Source organism: Podarcis melisellensis (assembly GCF_964234715.1).
Source record: "Podarcis melisellensis genome assembly, chromosome: 7".
Taxonomy (NCBI): Eukaryota; Metazoa; Chordata; class Lepidosauria; order Squamata; family Lacertidae; genus Podarcis; species Podarcis melisellensis.
The window spans coordinates 86,462,057-86,475,586 of NC_138539.1; the positions used below are offsets into that span (position 1 = coordinate 86,462,057).

A 13,530-nucleotide genomic window follows, 5' to 3' on the forward strand; every position below is an offset into this window, starting at 1 on the left:
TTTTAATGGCCCAAGTTACTTCTTTCAATGTAATTGGGTACAAGGTACTAGGGTGACCACAACTGGTAAAGCTCACCCCACCATGAATATTTATGCCAGATATTTCTCCATGTCAGGCTGATGTTAAAGGTACAAAGAATAGGGGCAGAGATAAGAGACATCTGTACCAGTGCTCCACCTGCATTGTTTTCATGTAATCCTTACAACAGGTCTGTAAGAGTTAGCCTCCAGATTGCAGTGGCAGTGGGTGGGAAAGCAGAGGATGGGAGCGAGGCTGGCTTGCCTGGGGCTACCTTATTATGACTTCTTGGCAGAGGTGACATTTGAACCAGGGTCTTCCTGAGTCAGCACTCTGTCTCTTTGCCATGGCTCTACATCAGCTTTCTTTTAAAAGCTTCTGATTACCCTAGTAAAAGACACTGGAGCAGAAACCCTTTTTAAAAGTACACAACCCTGCTATTGGCAACTTGAAAAACAAGTGCCTGGTTCTAGAGTTAAGACATTTGTGGCTCATGGTCCATCTTCCCTTTGTCTCATGATTTCAAGTGTCAGAGAGGGGTTTTTGGGGCCTGCTGTTTTCCCCAGGAAAACCCGTTGCTTACTGCTTAATCAGAACAAACATCAATCTGCAGAAAACCCAAACATTTATTGGGGTGGGGGGGGCAAAGTGCCTCAGCCCTCAGGAGCTGGCGCCTATGGATGGAGGTGTCCAGGGGAACTCCAAAGAGAATGGGCTGAGAGCAGTGCAACTTTGCACCCACTTCTCAGTATTTCTGCAGCTTTCAATACCATTGACTATGGCAGAGGTTTTCAACCTTTTGGAGTCCACGGCTCCCTTGACCAACCACATTCTTTCTGCAGGACCCCTGTGGGGCTCAGATGCCCAGTTGTGTCACCCCTTGCCTGCAGAGTTGGCAGCCTCCCCTCAACCTGTTCTCCTCTGCCCTCCCCTCTCCTTGGGAGTCCTCTGGGCAGCCACTGCTGCCACCCCTAGTCCCCCTGCCCCAAAGAGAGGTGTCTCCCAGAGGCACCATTCACCTGCAGGGCTTATAGCCCAGGCTGCTGCAACAAACAGCTGTGCAAATCTTTGGGAGGCTGAGACTTGAGAAGGCATCAAAGGAGGGAGGGAGGGAGGGAAAGGAAGGAAGGAAGGAAGGAAGGAAGGAAGGAAGGAAGGAAGGAAGAGGGACAGAGGCCAGTGTTGCCCACAGCACCCCTGACCATCATTCAAGGCACCCTGGGATGCCACGGCACACTGGACTATGAATACCTCTGGACTATGGAATCCTCCTGGACTGGCTCTGTGAAGTGGGGATCTGGGGGCACTGTACTACAGTTGTCCTGGTCCCACCTATGGGACCAAGTGCAGAAAGGAGCACTGGAAAAGTGCTTTTTGGCTCCCTGGCAGTTATGCCACAGGCCACTGTTTTATCCCCAATGCTATGAAACCACTGGGAGTTTGGGGGCAGGAGGCCCCTCATTAGGAGTTTGGGGGCAGGAGGCCCCTCATTAGGAGTTTGGGGGCAGGAGGCCCCTCATTAGGAGTTTGGGGGCAGGAGGCCATTCGTATGCTGACAATGCTCAGGTCTATTTTTTGAAAACATCTGAATCAGGGGAGGTCATGCAGGCCTGAATACAATGGTGGACTACATGAGGGAAAATAAACTGAGCTCGAATCCTGGCAAGACAGAGGCACTGTGGGTATAGAAATTAAATAAATAATAATATTTTTTGTAAACTGCTTAGAAGTTTTATTTATAAACAAACAGTATATAAATTTTGCTAAATCAATCAATTACAGTCACCTGAGACACAGACTCACCATGCAACTTTTAATAAGGAGATAACAGCTTCTATTTACAAAGCTGCTGTATTGTCACCACTCTTTCCTTTGGGATTTTTGTTCATTTGTTACAACACCCCAAGGCTATTCATATTCTATATATTCAATTTATTCTGGACAATATTGAACTTGACATCCTTGATTAATAAGAGGACAGTTTTCAGAACTAGAAGTGTGTCGGGTCCATAGAGGGAAGCAAAACCTACAAAAGGAGTCAGTCCTGTGGCACCTTTAAAAGCTATTGTGTTTGTTAAAGGCAGAATCTTTTGCAGGCTAGAGCCCAACTTTATCACATGACGACAATGCCAAGGAGTTTTCAAGGTGTTGCTTCATTCTAGCATGGTTGTCTGTGGTTTGGGGTGCTGCTGGCTTTCTCCAGCTGTCTCAGATATTCATTATCTGAGGGAGGCAGAAAGTGCTACCAGACCATGTTTTCATCATCCAGCATCCTCCTCCATTCTACATGACTGTGTATTCCAGGTTTTGGCCAGCCCCTTTAACTGCAATTCGTTCTGCAGCAAATTAATGGGGAAACACCTTGCTCCATACTACCACTTGATGACTTTTGCAGAGGCACAGAGTGAGAGCTTTCTTTTTTTTGGCCAACTGGCAACCCTATTTTAATAATAACCAATTCAGCTCAGTTGGATTTACTTAATAGCTTGACAAGAGATTGTTGGTAAGTCATTTAATTCTCTCATTTATTTACAACCCAGCTTCTTCTTTTTTGGTAACAATAGATAGAACCAGACAACCAGTATAACAAGAAGCTCAGGAATATGCCTTAACCCAAGGATAGGGTATCTGTGACCCTCCAGATGTTGTTGGACTCCAACTCCCATCAGTCTCAGCCAGGGTGGTCAACAGTCAGGGATGATAGGAGCTGTAGTCTGGACACATCTGGAGGACCAAGGGTTCCCCATTCCTGCCTTAATCCATAGGTTGGTTCATTCACTGCATATGGAAAACAAGTGTGAGATAACATAGACTCAAACTCACACAACCCTTTTCGATTTTTTTTAGCACGATGTATTATAGAAATTGTGGCAGAACAGCTGAAAGATCAGTGCATTTCCACAACAGCACAGAATGAAAATCCATAGCTGGAACTTTGGAACAGCTTTCCAGAAGATGAGAAAATAAATAACTCACCCACTGGTTCCTGGTCTCTGGGCCTGAGAGAAACGCCAGTCTGTGTTAGGTTGTGCTTGCTGCAAAAGAAACACAAAGAGAGGTTTAATGCTTCTATTCCTAAAATGAAGCTCAGCTATAAAATATACACACACATGCACACACAAGCAGAGAACATCATTATATGTTCCGAAATACTTCTAAAGAAGCGTGATTGGTTAACATGATAAGAAAATAATTTAAATAATTTTGCAGAAGATAAGACAGTCAGAAACTATCCATGAATAAATGAAGCATGAAATAAGCTTGAAGGGGCATCATTTAAACCAGAGAACACCAGAACATCAGGAATAATTTTTTTTTGGGGGGGGGGGAGAAGAGCAGAAATAATTGGTACTGAGAGAATACCAACATCTAAAATGCTAATAGAATTTCCTAATTTATAATCTTTTCTGAAACAGGTCAGTGTTAGGGCTTTGATTTAATGTCTTCTGTTTCCTTTGATCTTTGGAGCATTGCAATCTTTTTCGCCCACTGAGATTAAAAATTTCATTTCCCACAACAATAATGATTTCTTTGAAGGCGCAACAGAAGACACTATATCAGAATAGATTGAGTCATGTATTACTTTCCACCCACATTGTTGTATTATTAGAACAATGGACATTTTGTAAATAAAGGAGTACATAAAATGCCACTATGAGCAGCATGTCTGAATGGCTCTTTGTGATCACAGCTGAAAGAAACACTGTGGTTGATGCATGCTGCAAAACTCCATATATCCTGTCAGTCTCCTCCATTAATCCTTCAGTAATAATATTCCACACCATTAGAGAGATTTGCACCCGAACCGTTGTTTATGTGTTTTTTCCTTAAACAAAATGGATAAACATGTTTTAAGATCAGGATACAAGGGTGTAATCGACATCTTATTCAAGCAACGTCAAAATTAGAATTGATTCAGGTCAATCTGGACTCCAAGGATCCTGCAAATAAAAAACTATATGCCTGCAATCCAAACCCCACTTGCCTGAGAGTAAGCCCAATTAAATTCAATAGGACTCATTTCTGAGTAGACATAGCTAGGGTTGAGACAATGTGTCCTACTACAATAGGAGGATTCCAGCTTTACTGATTATTGATCTGTGAAAGCTAAAGGATTAAAATATACTACTGGTGTCAGTTAAACAAGTTCATAAATCTATTTATGTATGTCTATGTGTAAAATTATCATATATAACAGTAGATAGCATGTATTATATTTCTCTGCAGACTAAATATGCAGAAACAACCTCTTCCTGTGAGTTATTCATTGTGAACACTTACTTCTTCAGTTGCTTCTATAATTTGCAGAGCCAGAGGCTACAATAATCAAACCTTGAATCCTAAATTTAAACACCTAAATACAGGCAGTTCTTTAAATATATTTTGAGCATCTCCAGCACACACTGAATTAAAAAAAAACCTCACACACAACCTGTGGTTTTTCTGAAGTTTAGAAAATGGCACCTGTTTATTTAAGTTTCTAAATGTGGATTTAGACATTCCTAAAATGGTTAAGTTCCTGTCCCCAAGTCTCAAAAAGCTCAAATTTCAGCTATATTTCTTTACGAGGTGGCAAAAGCTAGCATGTGAAAGCTGTGTATGATAAGGATTGCAAAACAGAGTGTCATGTGTTGCAAAATACTGCATTCTTTCTGCACATAGTATCTTCATAGCGCCAGCAAAATTTAGAAGCAGGAAAGAAGCAAAAATGAAGTAAGAACAGTTTGTTAAAATTACTGATATGTAAATTTTGTGTTGTTGCTTTTTCTTAAATAAGCTGAGCCTGCCCCTTTCACTAAGGGCTCACTGCTTCTTGTCCCTTGTGTTAACCGAATGGGGATTTTTCATTTTTAAAAATACGTTATTTTTTTTTAAATTTATATTTTAAAATGTATTCTTGCCCACATTATAACACATCCAAGTAATTCAGTTAAAAATATACTGCCTCACTTGCAGTCACTCTTAGCTCCTGCCACTCTTATGGAAAGGGCTTGATGATGCCTTCCTGTGCACTTCTGAAATGCCCATTCACTTCAATGGGACTTCCACATGAGAACGTCCCAGTGAATGGTCATAAGAAGTTTTCCCTAAGGTGCTGCTTAAGTGTAACTGTGATGTCACAGAATCATGTATTTATAGGATGTACTTGTTTTAAACACTTGCAGGCTGCTCTTGGGGCGAAGACCCCCGATGCAACATGTCAAAATTAAAACATGCTCAAAATGGCAAAGTAACACTAGCAGCTTCACAGTTTTTCCACAATATTACCTTAAGATGGTGATAGATCTGGATTTGCCTGACAGTTTTACAGAACTCTGATAATGGTGGCAGTGAGGTGAGTAGGGAGTACTTTTTTAAATGAATTCAGCAACCCTCACCTTTTGACCCATATCCTCACCATCACAGTCTCTTTTGCTAAAGGATCCATTAAGCACATCTGTGCGAAACGATGCAGCTAAAGATGCCTCAACATATACACCCATGTGGTCCCATTTCAGCCTCTTCCTTTGAACCTCTGCTCAGAACTAACTTCTTCCATAAAGCCTTTGGTTTAAACCTCTGGCTTTCCTCTCCAGCTGAGATGAGAGTGGAGTCAAAGTCTGTTCAGATCTGGCTTCTTCCCCAAATGTTTGCTGCACATGTAGAGAAGGTCTGGAACAGAGCTCGTTTGTAGCTGCATCTGCTCTCATTCATCCTTCGCTAAACTTGCCTCCCCCTTTTCTCTGACTACATTTAGGTCGAGAGCTTCTTGTGGCAGGGCCATGGGTTGTGCTTTTCTTTACTCTGTAAAGTGCTGTGCACACGGGTGGCATAATAATAATTCTACTGAGTTTTTAAAAGCCTAACTGACAAGCAACTGTAGCAACCCAAACAGGACTGTGGATCCACCTGACCTTATGTCCAGCATAGGGCTACCTAAACGTCCCATCAGCAGATGGGTTTCCTCTTGCAAAACAGGACTCCCCTTGCCTCTTGCCTCTCCCCTGCCCCACTCGCTGTGCACCACCTAACTCTGTCTGGAGGTTCCTCAACCCTCTGGAGCAGATTTGGGGAGAGTTTGTGGAGCATGTGGAGAGGAAGAATGGGGGAAGGGAAGGAGGCAGATCCCATTTCACAAGCAGAAATCCTTGCACGGATGGGATACATGTGTTGGATTATCACCCTATATATTTGTTTTATTATAATATTTTTATACCACCCTTTAATCATATTCCCAGGAGTCCTACCACTGCACATGCATTCTCCTCTCACCCCAATTTACCATAGAACATCCTGGGGGTGGGGTGAGGCAGTTGGAGAGAGTGTAGCATGGAAAGAAATGAAAGCCCTACATGCACCTTGTAAAAAGCATAATAGCTGCAAAATGAAGGAACCCCGGGATGTCACCCTCCACAACACACACACGCACATGCATACACACCTCATTTACCTCTTTACACCTAGCCGATGGAAGTCTATGGTAGATAAATATGGTAGATAAATATGGATTTATGGATTGCAAGCAGAAATGTTTTAAGAATCACTTTAGTGTATCTTACCCCATCAGAGGGACTCTGCAAAACACTGCCTGCCTGCTCAAAGGCAAGCATGCTTTCTGCTGTAGTGGAATGACTGAAAGGTTTAACAAAAAAGAATTCGCCCTGTTCAGACATTGGAGAGAGACAAGACTTGTAGTGCTGAGCTCCAGCTCCGCCCACTTCAAGGTATCTGATAAAGCCTTCGGGATGTGGGCGCCCAGTGAAATTTATGGTGGATTTCCTGTCTGTCCTCTTACTACAGCAGTGTGACATGAACCAGCTGGGGACACAGAGGCCAGATCTGAAGCACCTGGCCCCCACAATAACCAACATTACACAAGAGACCAGAGAGATGGCCACAAGAGAGATGATAAGGTAGAGAGTTAGGCTGGGGGCTCTGGAAGGTGATTTGGGGAGAAGGTCCAAGGACTTGGAAAAGTCCTGCACAGCATTATCCTCTGAGGAAATCACAAGAACCAGTGAGGCTGAGAGAGACGGCACTCCATTGTCTCTTACTTCTATCACCAACCTGTGGGACACCCCGGGCTCCCTCAATGCCCGAACAGCCCGGATCTCTCCTGAGTGGCGTTCCACTTTGAACGGGGTGGCTTCATTGGCATCCTGAAGCAAACTATAGGACAGCCAAGCATTGTGGCCACTGTCAGCATCCACAGCCACCACTTTGGTCACCAGGAATCCAGGTTCCACCGGGAGCAGAACTGGCTGGTGAAAGGCAGAGCCCTTGGAGACTTGCGGGTGCACAATCACCGGGGCGTTGTCGTTCTGGTCCACAACAAACAAGTGAAGAGTGGCTGTGCTGCTCAGGGGTGGGAAACCCGAATCCTTCACCTCCACTGCAACTTGAAAGACTTTCTCTTGCTCATAGTCAAGCATCCTGGATGTGTAAATGCTGCCATTCTCTTGGTTGATGTGGAAATAGGTCGAAATGGGTAAGCCATGATTTCCATTGTCCAGAATGGAATAAGACAGCTTGGAGTTGACACCTGCATCCGGATCTGAGGCTGACAGAGAAAAAACTAGAGTCCCAGGGGAAGTATTTTCCTCCACATGGGCAGTGTATGAAGGGATGGAGAAAGTGGGTGCATTGTCATTGACATCTGAGACTTGAATAAATATGTTTTTGTGGGTGGATTTTTGAGGCATCCCAGAATCTGTTGCTTTAATTGTGATATTATATCCAGCAGCCTTCTCTCGGTCCAGGGGCCCATTGGTCACCAGTGAATAATGTCCCTTAAAGGAAGACACCAGTTTGAACGGGATGTGCCTGGTAATCTCCAAGTGGACTTGCCCATTTTCCTCAGAGTCGTTGTCCTTTGCTTGGATCAGGGCAATGACTGTTCCTGTGGGTGCATCTTCTTGCACTGGGCTAGAGAGGGAGGTCAGCATAATCTCTGGGCGGTTGTCATTGACATCAACAAGTTCCACTCTGATGTTGCAGTGACCCTCCATGGCAGGGGACCCCTTGTCTTTTATGTAGATAGCTATCTCGTAAGCATTGGCTTCTTCGTAGTCCAGCAGAGCTTTGGTCCTGATCTCCCCTGTCTGGGGATCCAAGCTAAATAAGTCAAGGAGCTTCAGAGGTGCGCTATTGCTGGCTTTGAGGAAATACTCCATCTCTCCATTGGGACCTTCATCTAAGTCCGTAACATTGAGCTTAGTTACGACAGTCCCCACCTGGACATTTTCCTCCAAATAAACTTTGGACACTGGCGGGTCACACACAGGAGGGTTGTCATTTGCATCCAGGACGTGGACTGTCACCTGGGCAGTCCCAGACTGAACAGGATTCCCACTATCCAGAGCTGTCAGGACTAAGTGATGGACAGCGGCTTTTTCCCTGTCTAGAAGCTTCTCCAGCACAATTTCGGGCATTTTGACCCCGTCCCCCCTGACGTTAATGCTCAAGGCAAAATGTTCGCTTGGGCTAAGCTCATAGGAGGCAATGGAGTTGGAGCCCGTGTCCGGGTCTTCGGCGGCTTCCAGGCGCAAGCGGGTGCCCGGGTTGGCCACCTCGGTGATTTCCAAGGAAACCCTGTCCTTCGGGAACTTGGGGGCGTTGTCGTTCACGTCCAGGATCTCCACCTCCACCCGGTGGAGCTGCAGGGGGTTCTCCAGCACCAGCTGGAGAGGGAAGGAGCACGTGGGGCTGGAGCTACACAGAGCTTCGCGGTCCAGCCTCTCGTGGACCAGCAACATGCCGTCGGCGAGGTTGACATGGAAGTAGTGGCGCATCCCGTCGCTGACCAGCTGCAGGCGGCGAGCGGACAAGCTCCGCACGTCCACGCCTAGGTCCTTCGCCACGTTCCCCACGGAAGAGCCTGGGTCCCGGTCCTCCGGGATGGAGTAGCGAATCTGCGCGGGGATGAGCCCTGGCAGGGACAAGACGGCAGCCACCAGCGCCAGCAGCTGCCACGACCAGCTCTGCCCGCCGCCCATGCCTGGCTCCTTTGCGCGCAAGGATGGCCGTCTCCAGCGGCTGCCTCTGCTCCAGGTATCCAGCCCGGGGGTGGCCGCCGCTGCCTCCGGACCCCGCCGCAGTCCGGTGCCCCCCGCCCCCCAGGTCTGCTCCTGGCGGCTCCGGGGTGACCTGAGAGGTGCTGTGCAGCGGAAAGGCGCGGGCTGCAGCTGGAGAGGCGGGAGGGGGGAGCGGGGGGATTTTAAAGCGCTCGGATCAGCAGCAGCTCATTGGCAAAAGGAGCAGCAGAGAAAAGGGGCTGTGAAATGGATACAGACAAGCGGCAATTCCCTCCTCGGCGGCGGCGGCGGCAGCAGCAGCAGAGAAGCCCCTTCCCCGAAACGCACACACACCCTGCTGCTCCCCCCTCCCCAATCTCTCTTGCCACCAGTTTTCCCTCCCTGCGCTTCCCATTCCTTTCCCAGCGCAGCAGAGAGATTTGGAGGGCTGACCCAAGGGAGCCATTGGCCAGAAGAGCTCCCTTGATGCCCCTTTGGTGGAAAAGCAGGAATCGAAGGTGCAGAACGCAGACAGGGCGAGCTGCTGACGGCAGCTGTAACTCCAGGAGGGGGGAGGGGGCTACTCTACCCTCCTGCAACCTCTTCACTTCAATCCCCTCCCCCCTCCCCTCCCCTCCCCCCCCCCTCATAAAGAAAGAGAGGAAAATTAGGCACACAAAGCTTTGGAGCAGATAGGTGCAATGTATCACAGCCTATGCTTGAGACCACGCATTGATTCCTCACCCCCACCCCAGGCACTTCTCCCAGGTGCAGGGAAACTCAAAGGAAAAGAAAGGTGGTGCCATGGCTGGAACAAAATAGGGACACTACATGGAAAATTCTCACCTTGCCAAAGAAGCTGGGTTCAGTGAGATTGCTGCAAGAGGCTGTCCTAAGTGTCAGATTAGGTTTCATGAATACAAATTCGCTAATGTCTGAGACAGGAGAAAAGCAGGATCTGTATCCACGGGCAGGGGGTCCAGAAGTGGCCACTTGCACTCCTATCATGGCATCTCCAGGGCTCAGCTGATAATGGCAGTGTCCCATCACGTGATCTGAAGCATCTTGAAGCCCACCAGCTTTGCTTCCACAGCATCCAAAGATGGTAGATGTTGCACGTGAATCACGGCGGAGGCATCGAACTCCCAAGGCCACCAAAGCCATCAGCGAGATGGTGGAAATTGCTGCCAAGGAGATGATAAGGTACACAGTCAATGTGGGAGGTCCCTCAGTTTCCACTGAGTGAGCTGTTAACCCCAGAAAGGCTTCAGGGCTGCTCTCCTCCAAGAGCACCATCACAGTGACTGAGGTGGACAAGGAAGGATCACCTGAGTCTTTGACAACCAGGACAAGGTCCTGCGTAGGATTGTCTATGTCCTGTAATGCTCGTGTAGTCCTCACCTCCCCGCTACGGAGGGCCATGCTGAAAATACCCGGGTCTGTGGCTTGCTCTACATGGTAAGAGAGCCAAGCATTTCGCCCAGAGTCCAAGTCCACTGCCATAATTTTTGTGATTAAGGCATTGGCTGCAGTAGATCGTGGAATTCTGAACTGTACAACAGAATCTTTCCCAGTAAAGGGGAATCGAATCCAGGGTGCATTGTCATTCTGATCTAGGAGGTAGATGTGCACCATGATTCTGCTGCAGAGAGGAGGGGAGCCACCATCACACGCCTCCACCAGGAACTGAAAATGATTCGTATGCTCGTAATCAAAAGGGCTCTCTGCAAAGACATCTCCATTTGTTGGGTTGATGGAGACATAAGAGGTGAGGTCCTCAATCAATCCTTGCCCTGGGCTCGCCAAAACAGAATAAGACAAACGGGAGTTCTGGTCCTTATCAGAATCTGTTGCAGAAACTCTAAGCAGTACCACTCCCACTGGATTGTTCTCTTCTATGACGGCTTCATAAAATGGCCTGTCAAAATGAGGTGGGTTGTCATTGACATCTGCCAGAGTTATGGAGAAAGAGGTGTGCTCAGAAAGAGGTGGATTCCCCAAGTCAAAGGCATAGATGGTGACGTTGTATTGCGGAGTGCTCTCACGATCTAGCTGCTCACTGGTGAGCAAGGAATACTGGTGCTCAAAGTCTTTCCGAAGTTTGAAAGGAAGGTTTCTGGGCAGATCACACCGGACTTTCCCTTGATCCCCAGAGTCTCTATCCTTGACATGTATCACAGCAACCACAGTGCCAGGAGGCGCATCTTCACCCATAGAGCTGGAGAAAGAGGTGAGAATAACTTCAGGTGCATTGTCGTTGACATCTGTGACTTCTACCATAACACTGCAGTGTTCCTCCATAGTAGGGGAGCCCATGTCCTTAGCCTCCACTTCGATCTCATAGACATTAGCCTCTTCAAAATCCAGGTTCCCTTGGACACGGATCTCTCCCGTAGTCTCATTGATAGCAAATATCCTGCGCAAGGCTTCTGAGTTATGGCTGCTGAGGGAATACCTCACCTCTCCGTTAGGCCCTTCGTCCAAGTCTGTTGCGTTCAGCTTAATCACCAGAGTTCCTGGAGGAGAGTTTTCTACTAAGCGGGTATAATAAGTAGGTTTGTCAAAAACCGGATGATTATCATTGGCATCCAGAATGTGGACAGCAATTCGAATAGCGCTAGATTTGGGTGATATGCCCCCATCTTCAGCTGTCAGGACCAAGTGGTGGACAGCGATGTGCTCCCTGTCCAGGGGTTTCTCCAGTACTAGCTCTGGGAATTTGGTGCCATCCGTACGTGCCTTCACGTTGAGGTTGAAGTTCTCATTGGCGCTGAGGTGGTAGGTCTGTAAAGTGTTAGTTCCTACATCTGAATCCTGTGCGTGTGGGATGGGGAAACGGGCACCCAGTGCAGCCAGTTCATAGATCTGCAGAGATATTGTGCTACTTGAAAACACAGGCGCATTGTCGTTGATATCCAGAATCTCCACTTCGATGCGATAGAACTCCACTGGGTTTTCAATCGCAAGTTTGAGATGCAAGAAACAGCGCAGGTTCTGCCCACAGAGCTGCTCCCTGTCTATTCTGTCATTGACTATTATGATTCCAGTGTTCACATTCACAGAGAAATACTGGGAGTCAGAATCAGAAAGCACCTGCAGATTGGCAGCTGCAAGCTTTGTCACATCCATTCCTAAGTCCTTAGCAACATTTCCTACAAAGGCTCCTCGAGTGAGTTCCTCTGGGACAGAGTAACGGATCTGTGCAAAACAGTCACTCAGAAACAGACAGAAGGCAAAGGCATGCACGAGTCCCAAACGCCAGGCAGAGTTTTCTGTTCTGAGCATCTTTCTGAAATCCACAGCAGGAAGCTCTAAAACTGCAAAACAGGAGCTAAATATAGCAGGCAGTATCTCTTTAAACCTCTGGAGGATTCACCACCTATCTCGAAGAAATATGAAATATATGAGAGGAAAAGGGTCTGTGGTCAGTGTTTACCTCTCTCATTCATTGTTTTGGTTTGAGAGAGATTGACACAGGAGGGGAGTGGTACACACCGCAGATCTTCAATGCTAACCTCCTGCTCATTGGCTGAGGCTGCCTTTCTATTTATCCAATCAGCAGCCTCCTTCCCAGGACAGCAACACACGCACCAATCCAAGTCTGGAAGTTGCTACTGTGTGAAAAAGGACCGCGTAACCTGCTGTTTTTAACCTAGAGACACCAGGCTAAACGGCAGACAATGGAAAACAAAGCCCAAAATCTTGTCTGGTTTTGGCTTCTGTGCTAGCTATAGGACTCTTAGAAGCATACGCTGCAAAGAAATGTTTGCTCTAAAAGCACACTGACTCCTCACGTATTACATCCACAACAGAACAGCTGATTTGTCATTTTTATGAACAAAGATAATTCAATGAATTCTAGGAAACAATAGTTCCTCTTACCCCATCCTAAGCTTCCAGATCAATCTCTTTTAGTTATTTCTAGGCTACCAAATTAATATCTAGCTTTATTTATTTCAGAAGCCTTAGACTCCACCCTTCCAATGTAAAAACTCAAGGGAGTGATTGGTTTTTCTTAGGGAAAGAAATCTAATTGTACGGGGGGGGGGGACTTAGCAGTTGCAAAAATAAGAAGAGCTAGCTTTGTGACAGGCAGCATTTGAAGGATGGTTTTAAATTATCATTTTCTTATTGTTCACATCCTAGTTCCAGTCCCTGCTCCCCTACCCACTTTCTCTCATTAAAAGGCAGCAATTTGTGGGAAGAAATCAATGTAATTTTCCCCACTCTCCTGCTCTCTCTTTCCCAAGGCGTTATGACTATGTGGTGCAGGGTTAAGTTATGAAGAAGGAGGCCCCACCCTATTCTGATAACTGATGAATCAGCCCTCAGTCAAGTTTCAAAGTGTTACTGGAGACACCAGATTCATGTGGGAAAGGAGAAAAAGGACAAAATGCCACCTCACCTGCCTGGGATGGTTCAGTGTATCAGTACGAGATAAGAAAGTGTCAAAGTCTCTCGTCAGAGTACTTGGTTGAGGGTAATCCACAGGCCTCATAAAGGTGAAATCACTTCTGT

General features: G+C 46.8%; 1 protein-coding gene across 1 annotated transcript in view; it reads right to left on the reverse strand.

Moving 5' to 3' along the window:
- LOC309374819 (protocadherin gamma-C5-like) overlaps positions 1-13,530 on the reverse strand; it is a 49,104-nt gene that overhangs the window by 18,738 nt on the left and 16,836 nt on the right. Inside the window, exon 3 of the mRNA XM_081919998.1 lies at positions 2,996-3,054. Within this exon, the coding sequence (XP_081776124.1) occupies positions 2,996-3,054 (59 nt within the window). The remainder of the gene's footprint in view (positions 1-2,995; positions 3,055-13,530) is intronic.